Genomic DNA, 19,095 nt, shown 5'->3' with positions numbered 1-19,095 from the left:
TGACCGTGCTTGAACATTCCTGCCGGGTTATAAATCGCGTTCTTTAAAATTGTCCTCTCCATATACCCGACACATCCGCAACATATCCACCGGATATTCTGCTGTTTTTATCCGTTGCGCCACATTGCGTCTCCGAACTCTCCGCTTTGTTCAAGCTCTGCTTTTCTTCATACATTTTCAACCACGGTGATCATTGATGGTCGACAAGATGCGCTCCGCGGCGAAGCTGTTTTATACAGCTGTCTTCGCCTTTTTGAGTCTGACAGATGCTAGTCATGCCTCACAAGATCTGGACGCCACAAAATGCGCTGTAAGTAAATCTCAGACTCCAATTGGAGGAGGCCAATCTTACGGTCTGTTCCCACATTGCTAACACATTGGGTACGTGCTATAGTTTGCTCCCTCGGCGATGGTCTCAGATGCCTGTGTCTCGTACGGAACAATCAACAAACTCAACGACGAAGTCTACACCCTTCTCCAAAGTATCACTACCGAAACCGATTTCTTCTCATATTACCGATTGAACCTGTTTAACAAAGAATGTCCGTTTTGGAACGATGCCAATAGCATGTGCGGCAACATTGCATGCTCTGTGAATACTATCGAGTCCGAAGAAGATATCCCGCTGATCTGGCGCTCAGAAGAGCTGAGCAAGCTTGAGGGACCCAAAGCCAACCATCCGCCACGAAAAGTACAAGAAACACGTCCGAAGGAGCGACCACTCCAGGGTATGCTCGGCGAGGGCGTTGGCGAGAGTTGTGTACTTGAATACGATGACGAGTGCGACGATCGAGACTACTGTGTTCCCGAGGACGAGGGTTCCGCGGGCAAAGGCGACTACGTGAGTCTGGTGGACAACCCTGAGCGGTTCACAGGATACTCCGGAGAAAGCGCACATCAAGTATGGGACTCTATATACCGGGAAAATTGTTTCATGAAAACAATGGAAGAGGAGTTGCAGGAACAGTCTCTCGACATGCCACTAGGTGGACTCCAGGCTGTATCTGACTTCCGAAATGTGTTACAGAAAGAGTCCCAGCGTCTGGACGGCCTGCCGTTGGATAACGAGTGTTTGGAGAAGCGGGTCTTCCATCGTCTCATCAGTGGCATGCATGCCTCTATCTCCACCCATCTTTGCTGGGATTACTTGAACCAGACAACTGGAAAATGGCAACCGAACATGCAGTGCTACAAGGAGCGCTTGCATGACCACCCCGAGCGTGTTTCAAACATGTACTTCAACTATGCGCTGGTATCGCGTGCAGTGGCAAAACTCCGCAAGCACTTGCAGAGCTACACCTTCTGTACCAGCGATCCTGTCCAAGACTTCGACACTAAGCAGCGAATCAACCAGCTCGCCGATGTTCTGGCACGCCCTCCTCGTATCTTCGACGAAGAAGCCATGTTCCAAGATGCCAGCGCCCATGGCTTAAAGGAAGACTTCCGTAACCGATTCCGCAACGTTAGCCGACTAATGGATTGCGTGGGTTGTGACAAGTGCCGCCTGTGGGGAAAACTGCAGGTCAATGGTTATGGAACAGCATTGAAGGTTCTCTTCGAGTACGACGAGACCAAGAATGGCGAGAACCCACCTTTACGCCGGACAGAGCTCGTCGCCTTGATCAACACACTCGGTCGCATCTCTCACAGTCTGGCCGCCGCGCGCAGTTTCCACGAAGCCTATGAAGCTGGCCAAGAGCACGCGTACCCCCTTCACAACTACGCCCCCTATGTCGCTAAGCATGCAGAGGTCGAAGCGGATAAACAGAATCCCAGGCGGCTTTTCCATGACGGTGCTGGTAACTTATACTATGAAGACGGATCCGCTCCAGGTGATGAATGGTACCAGGGCAGCCAAGAATTTGAGGGCCGCAAGCCATGGGAATACCCTGCCCGGTCAGAAGATGCGACCACAATGGATGAAATAGCAACAGAATGGATGGTTATTCGCGACACAGCCCTGTTTATCCTCAAGAGTTGGATTGGCGCTCCTAAAACGCTGTACGTCTTTCTATCCCCCGCCCTTTTCCCTGTCAATATCTTTTCCAATCCACACTCAAGCAACATCCACTGACTCTATACCTTTTAGTTACTCGATTTGCAAGTTTGAGGCTACGCGCCTTTGGCATTTTTGGCTAGGTCTGCCTGTACCTCCTCGCCAGTGGGGATTAAAACCTCCTGGTGCCGATGATCGCATCGCGCAGTCTGTCCATAATCAAGAACTATGATTTCGTGTAGCATTCGCATCTGTACATAAGCGACTATTGTGTTTTGGCGTTGAGAGGGATTGATTCGATTTTCGGACTTATGAAAGGGAACTTGCATCAGTGATATTTCACTGCTTACTGTTTAACATTTACTGGTTGGGTATTTGATTATTTGTAAACGTTATATATACATGGTTCGGCTACAGTTTCTTGATTGGGATGGCATCCTTGACTTTCTCGCATGTAGCTCGGGTGTACTGCATACAAGGTGCATACATAAGACAATCAAATGAGTTCAGCTACAATTTCTTTACTCTTTACACTGGTATTCAAGTAATTAATAAGCACATACTCTCCTATCTAAGTATCCTTAGTGGCAGAGTTTCCCTCGGGAGACGCCCCGAGGTCCCTTGTACACAGTAGATAACAGTACAGTCAAGACCGCTCGTATTCGCCACCACTGAGATTTCACCGGTCTTTTCATTTACAGTAATAAGGATGACTTAATTGGCAGGTAAATCAAACTGAAGACAAAGTAAAAATTATCTGTCTTCACATTCTCCATCTTAGAATCTCAGAATCTCAGAATCCCTGATCTCTATAATAACATCGTGGTCAGCGTTAACTCGGTCAACGCCGACATCCTCGGCTTCTCCACTCCCGGCCACATGCGACCGGCAACTTTGACTTTTCCCACTTTCCTTCCCCGTCATCGCTCCACCCCCAGTTTCCCTCCCCCATCTTCCTGACCCGATGCGATAGATTTCGGATCAACTCATGGCGTCGGCGTCGCCACCAAAACCGTGGGAGAGAGCAGGTGCTACAGGTGGTAAGTTCTTCGCTTCGCTTCGTTCTATCCCCAACCCCCATGGACCCCAAGTCAAGTCAAAGCGGTGAATCACACGCCCATCGCGACGATCAAGAATAAGGGTCATCGTTACCATCTCAACTTCGAGGAAGTCTCCAAAACAAAATACTCATCGTGTCTATGTACAGGAAACGCGTTATCATCCGTGCCTACTGCTGGTAGTCCTCTTACATCGACTGCTATGACTACTACAACACCCTCTGCGGGCAACCCCGCAACCTCAACAACATCTGCCTCTGCGGCCCCCGACTTGCCCTCTCGCCCCAGCACACTCAACTCCGTCGTGAACAACAACGCCTCAGCCTACTCTCAATACGGTGGCTCGCGCTTTGGTGCTAGTCCCTATGGGGGATACGGTGGTATGGGTGGTATGAGTTCTTACTCTTCTCCATATTCTCGCTTTGGCAGCATGGGCGGAATGGGCTCTATGTACGGCGGCTATGGTGGCATGGGCGGGATGGGAGGCATGTACGGCGGCATGGGCGGTATGGGTGGCATGTATGGAGGAGGCATGCCTGGGCAGGACCCGAATGATCCCAACAGCTTGACCAACTCGTTCGGTCAAAGCACCCAAGCCACTTTCCAAATGATCGAGAGCATCGTTGGTGCATTTGGTGGTCTTGCCCAAATGCTGGAAAGCACATACATGGCCACTCACAGTTCATTCTTCGGTAAGCTCTTCATTCATTCTTATACTTCAAAGAATTGAGCAGCGCGTTCTAATAACCTATGCAGCTATGATTTCGGTCGCTGAGCAATTCGGCAACCTAAGAAACACCATCGGCTCGGCCCTTGGCATCTTCACATTAATTCGATGGTTCCGCACATTGATTGCCAAGCTCACTGGCCGTCCTCCCCCAGCGGATGCCACTTCTCTCACCCCCTCAGCTTTTGCTGCCTTTATGGGTGGTCGGTCTATGCCCGCCACTCTTCCCGATGGCTCTCCCGCTCCTCCCAAGCCATCAAAGAAGCCATTCTTTATGTTCCTCGTCGCCGTGTTCGGTCTTCCATATCTCATGGGCAAGCTCATCAAGGCTCTTGCCCGATCCCAGGAAGCAGAAGCGAAGCGTCGTCAACAACTTGTCGGCCCCAACGGCGAGCCACAGTCTGCATCTCTCGATCCGGCCAAGCTGGACTTCTGCCGTGTCCTGTATGACTACTCGCCAGAGACACAGGAAAGCAACGGCATCGACCTAGCCGTCAAGAAGGGTGACGTCGTTGCCGTTCTCAGCAAGTCCGATCCCATGGGCAACGCCTCGGAATGGTGGCGCTGCCGTGCCCGTGACGGCCGTGTCGGCTACCTCCCCGGTCCTTACCTGGAAACCATCCAGCGCCGACCTGCTCAGCAAGCTATCACCTCTGGTAGCGAACCGGCCTCTCGCACTGGCACCATGGATGGTGCTTCTGCAACCGACCGTACAAAGAGCCTTTCAGCAATCTCTAAGCCGGCCAACAACCAGCCACCCGAGCTTAAGAGCAAGATGGGCGATATCTCCCCAGAGAGCTTCCAGAAGAGCACATTCTATTCTTGAGAAACATAGATTTCGCCCTAGGACGGGCACGCTAGAAATTTCTTTATAACTCGTGACGACAAGCGGCTATTCTTTTTCTTGTCCTTTTCTTGCGGACTAGCCAAAAGCAACCATCCGCCCCATCTCAAACACATACCCCCTACTACATCTCCGCCCCCACCTCTACCTTTCACGAGCGAGCGATATATACCCTGGCATGCCTTGTTCGTTTCAAGTCAATAGTCCTCAGGATTCTGGCCTAATAAGCAGCTAATGGACATGCCTATTACCTACATATTCTCCCCGTGGTACATACATCTTTATCTACATCCACTTCTATCTTGATTCGAACCGGGATTGGGGTTTGATCTTTTCTTGTTTTAGCTTTGGTTTATTTCCCCTTTTCTATTCCAATTATTTCTTATTTTTTCTGGACTGGGACTGGTTTAGCGACGCTGCTTTTTTGGGGTCCTGTATTTTATTGGTCAAATGCATCACATGGGGATTGGTCCATGTTTCCTTTTTGCTCTGTTCTAGTGGTAAAACTGCGTCGTATTCGATACATTGTAGGTACCCGTGGACTCTTGGACCCTTCCTTGGAACAGTTGCCCCGGCTGTCCAAGTGCTCTAGTCTTTCGGTCTAAACATACTTAGCAGTATCCTGAGTCTGTGAATTCAGGGCTAATGAGTATGAAAGCAGAACCTTAGCAGGGACAGAGAGCCTCGCCTGGGCAGAGAGTGTTAGAGTTTATAATGGGATTGGGCATCATAGTATCAAATTCGCGGTACAATATCATTTGAACTTAAGAGACCAAAAAGCCAAGATAAACTTCCATGTAGATATGGCGCGAATGTTGGAATTGAGGCATGAAACACCTACCTAGTATAGTCCAAGTAAAAATGCTTGGGTAAGTACAGTAAGTTAACATTCAAGATTGAAGTCATAGCTGTGACAGTCGGAGTACCGTATGAAGGAGTACCACCAATGAATATCATAGAATACTATGTAGTATCCATTGATATAATTTGCATATACTGAAATTAGCTAGACCTGGAGTAATATCAACTTCTGATTAAGTGGACATTGGTCTGGCATATCATGATAGACCTGTGGAGCAGAGCACTCGAGGTGTCCCTCAGTCCGACCCGAGACCCCTGGGACAACTCATCCCCATGTAGCATAATGATTGGATGAAGAGAGACACTGGCTCGTGATAAAAAGTAACCATACAAGCAGGTATTTGTCATTCACGATGGCTGGCTGCCCCATTTCCCGATTTGCGACGCTGCATAACCCCAAAGGCAGCAGGCGCATTTCTTCCCAGGCCAATAAAAGCGCACGAGTGATGTGATCCACCGTCTTCAAAAATCACTATTCTTCGTATATTCGAAGATCCTTCGTATCATGATGCTGAAGGGATAAGTATTCCACTGGTACTCGATCATATACTCAAATGCAGGAGAAAATTTTCGGAGTACTAGCTGAGAAACAACAAGTGAACACATGTGAATTCAAGCTTGAATCTGCTGCAGGACCTCACTCAGGATACTAAATTTCTCTTAGCTGAAAAGTCGCCGACGAATGTATTTCAGGGGATAAAATGCTTTTCCGTCACTATAGATAAAACAGATAATAGGGGGCTAAGAATTCTGATCGGCAAATAATGGGCCGAATGTCGGCTGTTAGGAATAAAGGTACTTAGAAGCCCTAAAACCCCAACCCCTGATGGAGAACTTCATATGGGATATTGAAAATGCGCCAAAAAAGCAGTTCTATGAACCCAGAATATGATATTTGGTGTGATTCACAAACGTTACTATCCTCAAAAAATATGAGCAGACAATCATGAATTGACTAGTACAGGTAGCGCGCGGAGAAGTTATCTTATGACGTTTCAGGTGGACGACATGATTCGATGGTTCGATGGGCGCCTGCAGAAATCATGCAACTAATGCGAACAACCACATGATGAGCCAAGACCGTTTGCACTTTTGCGACAGTTGGATTCTTTTCCTTTTTCTCCTTCATCGCCGTGTCGCCTCTTTGAGTCGTTCACAATGAGGGTTCCAGATGCATCGGCTTCTTTTCATTCAAGGGAGTCGCTCGCTAGGCTCGCTGGACCGCGAAAGGAGAAGGGGTGAAAGTCAGAGCCATCAAGAACTCCAGGTACGCATTCTCTGAAAAAGACATGTCAGTTACTAACCTCACCACAGTGACTCCTTGCATCCAGTGGCAACATGAGATAGATCGATCTCGCATCCTCGCATCATGAGTTAGGGCTAGACTCACCTGGCTCGAGAAATCTATGCCCTACTCGCATTTCCCACTCCCTCTTGTCTTGCGACATCCTCTCCCGTATCTCATCTATACTCCACTCCCATCCATTTTCCATTCTCAAAAAATTCCAATAGAGACAAACATGTTTTGGCTTTTCTTGCGGAGTGACGACGCCCGTTTCTTCGATGAGCTCATGGATTCGATCCAAGAGTTCTATCTGTTTGGTCGTGGCATGCGCTGTGTTGGCGCCCTGGTTCGAAGATTTGACCATCTCGAGGTACTCTTCGGTATGAGGATCGACTATATTTTGGAGGAAATATTTATCAGTTTGATGTCATGAAGAGGAAGAGAAGAAAAGGTGAGGACAACTACGCACGCCATGGGGTTTCTCGGGTTGTGGGCGAACGAGTATTTTGCTCCTTCTCCATGGTGCCTAAGGGGCTATAAAGGCCGACAAAGCTTGGAGCCTGTTGAGCGTCGAACTTCGATATCCCCTGAGCTCCTGGAGGGAAGATGTTCTTCTAGTGCACATATGGTTGTCTGGGATTGACAGAATTTATACTGTCGGACCCCAGGGACCACAAGCGTGTATTTTTTTTCCCACTCAACCTTGGAAGCTTCAACGGAAATTTTGGGACTTCTGTCCAAAGCCCGGTAAGCAGGGGTACTACTGAGTTCCGGCTTGTCTCTTCTATCTTCCCCGGCGGGCCTGCATCGGTAAACTGCAAGCTAACGGTGGTTCCTGTCGAATGAAAGTTTGTCTGAATAACCCGATTTTCTTCAGGCTTCTTTGTTCCTGTCTCTTTGATTTTCAGTTTTGCAACACAAGGAACATTGTTCTTTTGCCCTTCTGTTCTTAGTGAACTTATCCGCCATTTCTCACGTTTTTGAGGGAAATCTGTCAACCTCGTTTTCTTTTTAGGGAGCTAATGCACTTGATCTATCACTTTTTGCATATGGTGAAGGGCATATGGTGAAGGGTCGAATAGTGCTGCACTGTGGGAGATAACTGCCAATCAGCATTAGGATCGGTAATTATTTGTGTCATCGGGACTTCGCGTTTAGGCAACGAGCTGGGTCTGGCCCCTTTAGCGCCATTGACATGATGCAAAAAAGGAAAATCATTTGAGCTTTACAAACAGGAGCTGACGCGGAGGAAATTTATACGTGTATTTGTTTTTCTCTCTGGGGCTTAGACTCGAACTTAAACAATTTGGCCCCAACATTCAACAATCAACAAACGCGAAAAAGCAAACATCAGAATGAGAGCACAGCTGAAACACAGAAAACCAGAGCAAAATCAACAGTGAATACAAACAGAAAATCAAAGCAAATCGCTAACTTTCGCTAACTTCTAGCTCCTGAGTCACTATATCATCGAATTTCCAATATGTCTTTGGTCCTAAGGGGCGAGGTAACTCGATCACCCTTTTCAGCTCCTGAATGATGCGACCTAAGCGCCCCAGATTATTCAATACATCTTTGAATACTCCCTTTTTAGCCATGAAAAATGCCATCTTAACCAAATCCAGCTCATTCAATTCAAACCAATCCCAGAACCTCTTGAGAATCTCGTCGTCTTCCCTTGGTAATGCTTTGCCAGCCAAGAATTTACGCTGGCGGTATAGGCAGAGCCAATCAAGGTCTTCTTTAATTGTATCTCTTGAGAACTTGAGGAAGCACACTTTCCAGGATTCGAATTCCATAGCAGGAAACATTTCTTCCATCCAGAGAATTGAGCTCATGATTATACGAATCTTCTCTTTATTGGAGCGCATATTGTACGGTGAATCTAGAGGCACCGGATTTCGGACCAGAAACTCTTGGTGAATCAGGAAAAGTACCTGGTTAGTATCGAGGCACCGGTATCGTTTTTCGTATTTCTTGTATGCAGTTTGTTCGCATGGCGTTAAAGGTATCTGAAACAAACCTGAGACCTTCAGGTATTGATCCAATGAGGCTTCAGTGTTCTTGCCGATCGATATAAGAAATTCGTGCAATACTTCTGGCAAGGAATTATTTGCTGGATTCTCACGACTTTGCTTGTATAGTTCGAGTCGTCCTTCAAAGTAACTCATTGCTTGGCTGGGGCTTCCAAATGGCTCATCCTGAGAATGAGATCTAGGTTGTGGAGTTGAGGTCATTTTTATTTCGGTATAATGTCGAAAACAGTCAACGTTGGAAGTAGAAGTGAAGGGCGGGATATATAGTAATAACAGAGCTTTCGAGGGAAGGATCTTCAAAGATAGAGAGTGGCTTTAATGTGTCTATATCAGAACAAAAGAATCTATATTACCCAGGAATTTGCGAGACATTTAAAGAATTTGCCTACGACAAGACTTAGAGCCCAATGTCGGGGAACCAAACTGATACGCCCATTTTTCTCGCAAGCAGACAGTCGGTATAACAAAGTAGTTGTCAAAGACAGGGATTATTCTGATTTTTCACTGATGGTGTGAAGAAAAACAAGGGTTATCAGATAAATCGGTCGACATTCCACGATCACCATTCGCTACTATGATCCTCACCCGGGTTATAGACATGCAAGCCAGAGAATGACATGCTTTGGGCCCCAAGAGCCAACCCCAAGTACAATCAGATTTTGGGAACCGGTTCATGGAAACATGAGGGGGCGTTGCATGTCTAGTGCTGACATTAAGAGTCCTGATTTGCTAATAGAGGCTGCACGGCGTCATTTACGTGCCCAGACCGGCTATTCCCGCTTTTCACTCCAGAGCCCTGTGGATAAGACTGAGGAGATGAGGTATTTTTGCGTAGATGTGATAGATCCATTTATATCTATATACCTTATTTAATAGCTTAATTTGAGGTTGTTTATCAATCAGTACTAGAATGAGTCAGAACATGGTTGAACTTCATCATTCCGAGGCGGGCCAGAAAGATAATGTACTTGAGACTCAAGATCATGGCCCCCTATAGGTAGATCCGATCTCGATCTGCGGAGTGATACTGAAACTTGGAATATGCCGAGCCCGGACCCATTGCGTGTGCCACGCGACTCGTTCTCGCATCGTTATGTCCAATGACTTCGTGCTTGCATGAGGCTAAGGGCTCATGGAGCCCTACAAGACCCTTGTATCTCGTTGGGCGGGCTTCTGGTACCCACGGACGTTTGTAAATGCCTTTTTGCGCCTGAGTGTTGCTTTATAGATGATTCTGATAGGTTGATCATCAGGGTTTGATTTACGGCACTTGCATTCATCTGGCAGCAAGGTGTGTCAAGATCAATCATGAGTGGCTCATGGCGAGATGAAAAATTTTCTCGTGCAGGATAACAAATGCACTATCTATACTATCCTTGGGGCTGGCCTATGAATAGGTACATCCCATGTGAGATGTTGAAATGTTTCATGCAGCTCTTGTCAAAGACAGTGATAATCGTTATGTTGCTCTAGAAGAGCCGCGTACACCGCCCTGTATCATTCTTGGAAAGAGATTGATGATATTTGCTCTTCATATATCATTGGTACATGTGGTCCCAATCACTGTATATTAAGGCTCTTATATCTGGATGGTTGTTGGGCCGCGTACACCGCTCTGTATCATTCTTGGAAAGAGATTGATGATGTTTTCCCTTCATATGTCATTGGTACATGTGGTCCCAATCGCTGTATATGGAGGCTCTTATATTTGGATGGTTGTTGGGCCTAGGTCGCTCCTCGGGCGTTTGGATCATAATCACTTGTTCTAGAAAGCATCGATGAAGATGACATACCTGTCTGGGCTATCTGGACATTCCCTTCTTTTCACCGCTAGATAAAGACATTACTAGAACACGCCTTCAAACCCATATATCTCTCATTCTCTGGAGCTGGCACATTGGGCCTTCATGGGAATTCTTCTCCCTTGCCCCCACCCCAATCAAACCGCACTACAAAAAATTTGAATGGTACTATTAACAGCGGTAACAGGATATGACCATCATTTGATCTGTTTTTATATTTAGATTGAAAGGTTGCTTGTGATCTGATGCCAAGTCATCAACTTGAATCTACTATGTACTATTAGGGTTACAGTTCTGCCCGAGGTGTTGGGCCATGGATCTTTGGTTGGCACTTCACACTACTAGTACTGCAATGATATATTCTAGTAAAACTTTTTATATTGACATCAGTGATGAATTGACGCGAAGGCTTAGGTAGTCTTTGTGATATTATACTCAATCTTAACACTTATAAACTACTACCATATCACATGCGCTGGTAGGTATTACCCGAGAGGAAGTGATATCATATATATTTAGCTTCAATCCTGGGGCTTACAAACCTAGACTGACACCACCTGAGTACTTTCATTGGAGATACTAAAGTAAGAATAAGAATCCTCTTATCCGGCAAGACATGATATTAATCCAATAAATCATCGTTCATTTAAAATGGATTTTCTTTTCTTTGAATTATGGTGCTGAAAGTTTGGTACAAACAAGCCGATGCATTCGGAGTAGTGAAGTAGGGCTACAATGCGGCTCAGCAATAGCCTTACATGATATGCCTAAGGTTCATGTCATCCGACCTTACAGTTTCATACATAATTATACAATTTATGTATGCATATTTTCCTGCCTTTTATCGTCTGTTTGCTCAAGGGATACGAAGTATATTATGTTGCATTCATAGGTAAGCGTACAAAAGTTCAATGAGTAATTTGACTTTTCTTGGCATCACGTTTGATTTCTATTTCAGGGACCGAGCTACGATTGTCTTCCAAATAGTAGCAAGTACATACAAAGAACAAAGTACAAGACAGAGTACACAGCCGAGGGTGATAGCATACTCCACAATAAACATTCGGTGCCCTATAAGAGTTCCCACATCAATGATCTTTCTCATGTAGTATCCATCTCCTCTTATTCCAAATCAGCTACGCCACCTCATACAGTGGCAAGGTGAGACAAAGCGAGGCAACCCAAAAGTACGAGAGTGGGGGGTCTGGTGGCGCAGGAATCTTGATTTCCAGTTCTCTGACCCGGTAACTTGGAGCGATGACAAAGAAACATTTATCAGTTGATAGTATCTGTACCTATCAGTACCAGCGTTAATGATTTGTACGTATCATGTTTGCAGCGGATATATGAGCAGATAGAAATCACGGTCGGTCGGGGGTGATAAGAATCTCATCCGACAGAAAAACGACTGTCATACAAGCCAAGATCACCAGATAGATACAAGTACAATGCTGCGGGTATACCGGTCAGTACGGAGGGCGATTCGTAGATGGAGTAGTATTGAGTAAATAGGCCCTGCCCTTGTATCGCACCGCAATCTGACATTCCGCAAAGGGACCTCTCCGTTTCCTTCATGATCTAGTTGGAGATGAGACAAACAATGAGAACCACCTGGACAGCAGGTACCATGCGGCCAGTAAGGATAAACGCCCGCTATGATATTTTCCTGAATCTCCCTTTGATGCGCATGGAGATGGAGCAAGGATAAAAAGAGACAAATAAATGGAAATGAACAATTTCACAGGAAACATACGCTCCAGATGATAAGAAGAGGATACGGGTCATGTACATAAGTGAAGAAGCAAGGTATGAATGAATGGAAGGGGAGGCATTTAGGAGATAAAGAAAAGGAAAAATCACAGGCCTAATCCTTCGTGATGGTTCATTTCTTGGTTGTTGGGATCTTGATCCCGGGCCCAAGGCGACATAGTCTGATGGAGGGTTTTCTGGAGTCCTTCTAGACGAGTTTGAAATGTGTCGAGGACATCCATACGGCCCCATTCGTCGTTTGGTGTGACGACTTCACCTGGAGCGTCGACGTCTTCTCGGTGAGTTTGAACTGGAGGGGCTGCTGGGGGCGAGTTCGTGACAGCTGGATGATATACAGGTGTGTGGATTGGGTGGATAGATGAGTGAGCAGATTGATGGAGCATAGGGAGAACGGTTGGGTGATGGATTGGATGAGAGAGTTCAGCAGGATGATAGACTGGGCGGACTTGTTGATTGGGATGCGGATGTGGATGCTGGTGCGGGTGCGGGTGCGAGTGCGAGCGTACGCTCATGGGATACTGCTCATCATCCATGACTAGATCAGGGATCGTCGCGATGTTGTTGGGATCTATCAAGATGGTTAGCTGTGTTCTGATGGACTCTCTGGTCTTCTTTGATAAGCCTGAGTTGGGTTGGGACGAGGATAATACCATAATTCAACGGATAGGGAGGAGTCTCCCTCGTCGGCGATTGAATGTCTTGTGGCGAGACAGGCGTTGCTGCTTCTTCCTCGGGCTCTGGTGTATAACACGACATATCTGACGGGGTCTCTATTGCTAGTTGCATGAGTAAGGATGGCTTATGGAGCATAGACGATGCCGTGGGCGCTTCTTTCAACGACCTACTTGGCTCGGGACTTTGCAGTTCAGCATCTTTATCTCGAGGAGTGGCCCAATCACCTGGATGGCGGCGTACAAAGCGAGTGATGCGTTTCTTGTCAACTACCTGACCAGCTCGTCGAAAAGCCGTCGCTTTGCCACGGGCGGCTCGCTTTTGCTTTTTGCGAAGCATGACTTGAATCTCCGCAGCTTTAATATTCTTGCGGACATTCCAGGAAGCCAGTCGATCTTTGTATTGTTTTTCTCTGGAGAGAGTTAGGCGAGTTTGCTTTTGGTTGTGTGGGTTATAGAAACAACAGAAAGCAAGAAAGCAACAACAACAACAACAACAAATTAACAGGAATTCGGGGTTAAAATTAAGGAAATAAGGTGTAATACGAGGCGAAAAATTTATATTCTTTCTCCATGACGTTTTTCACATCTCTCAATTTTAGCTGATCGCTGCGATACAGTTGTTCGATGACCTCGCGATACTGTTGCCAATCATCGGATCGGCGGGGTCGGAACAAGCCGGTCGATGATCCAGTCGAATTCGAGGGCGATTGAGACTGAGATTGAGGTTGGGTTTGGGGTGAAAGAGTCATTGCTGGAGTGGGATATTGTTCCATAACTAGATGAAGAGCGCACGGCTCATCCGAGGCCGTTATAAGAGGGGGAAAATGGAGATAAATAATAGAAGCCAAGGAAGGGAGGGACTATTCTCAAGGCGATGAGGGAGAATAGAACCGGATCTGTAGGTTTTATTATATAGAAAAGAGAAAAATGAAAAATGAAAAAGCAGAAAGAAAAATAAATAGATGAAACAAGCGACGAAAAAAAAAGGGCAGATATAGGAAAGGATAGGAAAGAGGGAAAAAAAGCGAATATCAGAAATATAAAATAAAATCGCATCAAAATGAAGAAGAATGCGATCACCAGGCAACTTCTCAGATCAGGGCCGGGGCCAAGGAATCTCTCGACTACTCTTTGCGGCGCGCCGCATCAGCGCGGACGCACGACCCCCTGCTTCCCCGGCCAAATCAGAATGGGCGCTGGTGCTCTGGCGTGGGGATCCATCCAGGTGCAGGCACTTGTCAGTGTCATGATCGCCAACGGCGACAGGTGCGTTAATCATACTGGTGGGCGATGATCTCCGAGGGTCGGGATTTGGAATGAAGACGGGGATGGAATATCATGGTCTAGATTTTTTAATAGAGGAAACTTTGAAGAAGATGACAGGGTTTAACATTGATAATCCAGTTATAGACCTCAATCATTGGGTGTAAATAATACTCCAAAAACAAGAATTAATTATAATCATAATAATAATAATAATAATAAACAACCGATTTGTCTCCAAGTGGAGCTGAGCATCGCGTACTTTTGCTCGGGGCTACTGTACAGCCTAACCGAACTATTACATGCAGCGCACTGGCCGCAAATTGGATGCATTTTCCGCTGCCTTTTTTACTTTTCTCGCTGGTGGGTTTTATCCATTCGTATGATTGTTATTATTATTCTCTTCTTTTTCTCTAGTTTCTAGCTGAAAAAGGCTCTGCGGCTTACTTTGCAGCCATCCGATTAGCTGTAACAAAAAAAAAAACTGGGGAACTTGCCAGATATACATACGCCATAAATCGACTCGATCATAGATTTTATTTTCTCTCTTATTTTCTTTCTTTCCTTGCTATTCATGCGGTTAGAATCTTATTAGATCGTGGCCACGTAGTAGTTATATCCACTGATTCATGCGGATCCTTCATTATCATCCCAGGTTGTCCCTTTAGTCCTCTAGTCCGTCCTCTAGTCCCTTAATTAGGGGGGGGGGGGGTCCAGCCCGTGCGACCCGGGAACGGGCCGAAACCTCTTTCTTCCCTGACAGCTCTTTCACTCTTTGTTCTGGTTCTGCTTCTTCCAAACACTAGGAGACCCAAGACTATGGTTCTGTAAAAAGCCACTAGAAGAAGGAGAAGAGGAGACAATAAGACGGTGAGGGGGATTGAAATTTTTCATTTTTTCATTTCTTACACCTTTATTCTATTTTTACAAAAGTTTTCTCTTCAAAAAGGCAGCCTGGGAGAAGAAGTTCAATTTTTGTTTCTATCCCTCGTGTGCGCGATGCAAGGGTGGAGAGATGGACCGTTAGAACATGCCTCGCCGTTGAGAGACAAGTGTCATCCCCAGAATGTCACTAAAAAAGAATTTAAAACTTTGAAAATAACTTTCGAACAAAGGGGGCATTTTCTTTTTGCATCTGCATTCGCCCCTGAATGGTATACTGCACCTCCATTATACATTCTACCGCTCTGGGATGCGAACCTAGACGCCATCCCATCACTATGGCATCTTACTAATAATTCTTTGTGTATACTCGATAAATTCTATATTTACCATGTAAATCCCTTTTTGGTTATTCAAACCGCATGCGCTTTGGTCTCTGTTTTTATTTGTGGACTTGGTACTTCTACGGGATACGTACCCAGCGACTAGGGAGCGACTGGGGAGCCCTTAGCCGGCCGAAACTCAGGCCTCTTTGCGGGTCAGCTGCGTATACGCAACATTACTTACGTCAAAGCTTGTAAAAACGCTGGAGAAGAAAGAAGAAGTGCGAAACGAGTACTGTAAAGGAGTTAGAAAAGAAAATAATTATGCAAAAAATTAAAAATTAAAAATTCCGATAAAAGTACTACGTGCGGAGCAAAACAATAATCATCATAGCCACATCACGATTTCATTAATCATAATAATTATTAAAATATTATAGCGATTGAAGTCCACGTAGGGGAAAGTCTAAAGAGCTATCCCGGTTCTGTAACGCCCGCGTGTATGGAGTACATAAGGTGATCCTCCGGGTGGTTCATCATACACCCCAAGCTCCACTTGGGTCGAGGTACTTTTCCTTACAAGGAGCAACATGCACTAGCCCGGATCCCAACGCTCCAGAACGCACGGGGCAAGGGAGAGATCAGTGTGTTAGGTGGCAAGGCATTGAAGCTTGCAGTGATCGACACGCTCGGGGGCTAGCATAGTGGTCCCCGATCACGACTCCGTAAGCAATAAAAGATAAGGTCCAAAGAGAGGGGGTACAATCCTCGTACTTTTCACCTTTTACACCTTTCCCCTTCTAGTGGCAAGAATGAGGCATAAGTACGAAGTACAACACAGGGGGGCTACTGAGATGATCGGGCACCCGTCCCTACTGCGTGCACGCTCCGGAGGCTAGTACTTGAAGCGGTATTGATCGGAGAGTCGGTGCTAAATTGCGGGGCCGCAGTCTTGGGGAATTTGAGTCTGTCCTTTTTTTTTTTCTCTTTTCCTTTTTTCTTTTTTGAGTTTCTGTCGGCTTGCCCTTTAAGGGACTGTACAATGACGCCCCCCTTGTGGAACGACCCTCCTGAGATATGGCAGAAAACGGCAAGAGAAGGGATGTCCCGCGTGGAGTTGGGTCCACATTACACACTGAATCAACTTGCGGAGATATCTACCGTGCTCGACGTTATAGGTCCACAGACCATCGTTCACCGGGTCGGATCGCCTGCAGGTACTAGGATGTAGCGCGTAGAACGGATAGCGAGTGAGTCTGTGGCGGCCAGAAGGACCATCCTCCTACAGAGCAGCGTATCGGAAACATGATCCTTCTTCCCCTTTCCTTTTTTCCTCCGGTGGTTCCAGTCCATATTGAAATGGAAGGGCTTCCGAATTCCACGAATCCAGGTAAGAGGGACGGGCTCAGGCTGCATCCATCCGGGGGGATAGCAGGTGAAAGGAGATTGGTGATTCCTGCCTCGTCGATCGAACTTGGCCCAATAGGATTCGGAAAAGGCTGCGTGAGATGGATGCTGCACAAGGGCGCTCAGCCCAAGCCAAGTTTATTGACAAAAGTACCGCGGTGGCCTCCGTAGTAGGGATCCGTGCATCACAGGGGGGAACATGAGAGCAAAACGGGACAAGGAAAAATGAAATAGAATAGAAGGAAGAAATCAAAATCAAAAGAAACAAAGAACCCCCAGTCGCTTAGCGCCAAGTGAGGCTGTGAGAAAATTTCTCGCTGCATGATCCCTGCGATCTAAAGTTCCAGACTCTAGTAGTTGTTCAGGGTTGATTTTTGGCGGGGGTCTGCCGAGCCTGATCAGCAGCTGCCACAGCTGCAGCTGCCACAGCAGAATTATTGGATCCTGCGCTGGCAACATTGCTTGCATGTGCCAACAAGAACTTGCAGCACGTCAGTGTATATTTGCAGGCACGAGTCCAGGTTTCATCATTCTGATTAAATCCAAGCTTGATACTGGCGTCACCAATACGATCTCGCTGGATTTCATAGGGCAGCCTTAGTCCTGGGGCTGTGGCCCCAGTCTGGCCCCGGCGAGGCGATGCGACTGGAGCAGGGGTTGATTCGACGAACTGCCCCAGCTGGCGCAGACACTCTAAGAACGCCACCATGCCCGAATCAAAGCGACGGTGCAGCCAGGGGAGATTGAGAGGTAGATCTCCAGACGAGAATAGGTCATACTGTTCAATCTTGGGCTGCGCTCGTTCAGTCGGAGCCTGCCTACCTGAATGAACGGGATACTCGATCTTGTCGATCCGAGAGGTGGACCCAAGAGGTTTCAGCCGATAACCCTGAAATTGAAACCCAAGGCGCTCTGCAATCGTAGCTAAGAGTAGACAGGTCTGACCCCAAGCCGCGTTGATTTCGGGCCACTCGACCGAAGGATTAGCTAGACGGCCTAGCCGCAAGCCGTTGATCGTCCCAAAATATCCATCATGGCCGATGCAAAACGCGTCATTGTAGACATTTGTCCGTTGCAGCCGTTCTAGCTGCTGCGAGTCGTGGTCGTAGCGCATATTCAATGCGTCTCGTTCGGTTTGAAATTCTGCTAATGTCAGAGTAAAGCCGTTACGAGCTCTCCAAAACGCTTGTTCTTCCTCGTCAAGTTGTTGTGATTCTTCTTCCAGACCAGCGATTTCTTTGTCTAGATCGGACTTTTCTCGCTCCAAGGCCTCTAGTTCTGCGAATGCCTCTTTTTCAGCTTCAAGGCTTTCTTTCAAACTTTTATCTGCTGCTTCTAGTTCCTCCGTTGTTGGGACTGTCGAATTCAGGCTTCTTAGGAAAGAGATATAGGCATCACGCTCCTTAGTAGCTCCTGCGAGCCGTTTCTGCATCGCTTCTACCAGCATATCCGTACATTCTACACAGATCGGGTGGTCGATATCCGAGCGTGCTGAAACGATTTCAAAAAGCCGAGTAGTTCGTTCGATTTGGCTGGAATATGACCCTTCATCCTGAGTATTCTCCTGACTCTGTCCGGTAATGTTTTGTTTGGGACGAGTCGGTAGGCTCTCCACGGGGGGAGGTACAAATTGCGATTCTGTAAGCATCACGAACGACATATTTCCGCTGTCGCCTCGAGGTAAGCCCGGTGGATGGCCATGGTTCCCCGATCGGGGGCCAGGAATCGACCTCCTATAAACCGGCGTTGTAGCATTCGTGGAGGCGCGATCGTAGAGTTCCCGGCGGTCCGAAGGGTAGGTTATTTTGGTTGCGGGCGATCCAGTGCCATGTCCAGGTAGTGTTCTGCCTGTGGAGTCTATTCGGAGCTTGGATTAGAATCAATATGTAACTTTGCGGGGGGAGGCGGAGCAAGCTTACTGGTGAGTAGCTCAAACGCCGCTGGGTTGAGCTGTTCGAGAGAATTGTCTAGCTTTAACGGTGTCCTGCATTTTTGGCAATACATCGTGTGTGGAGAGGACGATCAGTTCATTCTTGGTGTTGGAGATGGGATGTGGGGGAGGGTGAAGTTGGAGCTGCGGTTGCCGAACGTCATGTTCGTTTGTTTTTGAACTTTCGCGCTCCGCTGTTTGCGCGCTTACACACCAACATTCTCGCCCTCTAAATGA

General features: G+C 46.9%; 6 protein-coding genes across 6 annotated transcripts; 2 read left to right on the top strand and 4 right to left on the bottom strand.

Annotated features, from left to right (window-relative positions):
- Positions 1–196: 196 nt before the first annotated feature.
- Positions 197–2,228, top strand: N7478_000261 (ER oxidoreductin; the record flags this gene model as incomplete). The annotated part of the gene is made up of 3 exons (XM_056916477.1): positions 197–310; positions 395–2,001; positions 2,090–2,228. The coding sequence occupies 3 exons, from the start codon at positions 197–199 to the stop codon at positions 2,226–2,228; spliced, it is 1,860 nt and encodes a 619-aa protein (XP_056784357.1).
- A 756-nt stretch (positions 2,229–2,984) lies between these two features.
- On the top strand, positions 2,985–4,607 carry pex13 (peroxin PEX13; the record flags this gene model as incomplete). Its single annotated transcript, XM_056916476.1, has 3 exons — positions 2,985–3,036; positions 3,093–3,746; positions 3,811–4,607. The coding sequence occupies 3 exons, from the start codon at positions 2,985–2,987 to the stop codon at positions 4,605–4,607; spliced, it is 1,503 nt and encodes a 500-aa protein (XP_056784356.1).
- A 2,246-nt stretch (positions 4,608–6,853) lies between these two features.
- On the bottom strand, positions 6,854–7,292 carry N7478_000259 (uncharacterized protein; the record flags this gene model as incomplete). The annotated part of the gene is made up of 2 exons (XM_056916475.1): positions 6,854–7,164; positions 7,241–7,292. 2 exons carry the CDS (start codon positions 7,290–7,292, stop codon positions 6,854–6,856), a joined length of 363 nt encoding a protein of 120 aa, XP_056784355.1.
- Positions 7,293–8,201: 909 nt separating this feature from the next.
- On the bottom strand, positions 8,202–9,008 carry N7478_000258 (RelA/SpoT; the record flags this gene model as incomplete). The annotated part of the gene is made up of 1 exon (XM_056916474.1): positions 8,202–9,008. One exon carries the CDS (start codon positions 9,006–9,008, stop codon positions 8,202–8,204), a length of 807 nt encoding a protein of 268 aa, XP_056784354.1.
- Positions 9,009–12,465: 3,457 nt separating this feature from the next.
- On the bottom strand, positions 12,466–13,826 carry N7478_000257 (Clr5 domain-containing protein; the record flags this gene model as incomplete). Its single annotated transcript, XM_056916473.1, has 3 exons — positions 12,466–12,947; positions 13,030–13,463; positions 13,597–13,826. The coding sequence occupies 3 exons, from the start codon at positions 13,824–13,826 to the stop codon at positions 12,466–12,468; spliced, it is 1,146 nt and encodes a 381-aa protein (XP_056784353.1).
- Positions 13,827–17,289: 3,463 nt separating this feature from the next.
- N7478_000256 (beclin 1) lies at positions 17,290–18,932 on the bottom strand (the record flags this gene model as incomplete). The annotated part of the gene is made up of 2 exons (XM_056916472.1): positions 17,290–18,785; positions 18,848–18,932. The coding sequence occupies 2 exons, from the start codon at positions 18,930–18,932 to the stop codon at positions 17,290–17,292; spliced, it is 1,581 nt and encodes a 526-aa protein (XP_056784352.1).
- Positions 18,933–19,095: the final 163 nt, after the last annotated feature.

This window comes from Penicillium angulare (genome assembly GCF_028827245.1).
Source record: "Penicillium angulare strain IBT 27051 chromosome Unknown utg000001l_segment0_segment0, whole genome shotgun sequence".
In the NCBI taxonomy this organism is placed as follows: domain Eukaryota; kingdom Fungi; phylum Ascomycota; class Eurotiomycetes; order Eurotiales; family Aspergillaceae; genus Penicillium; species Penicillium angulare.
This window is presented reverse-complemented; position numbering and strand designations above follow the sequence as displayed.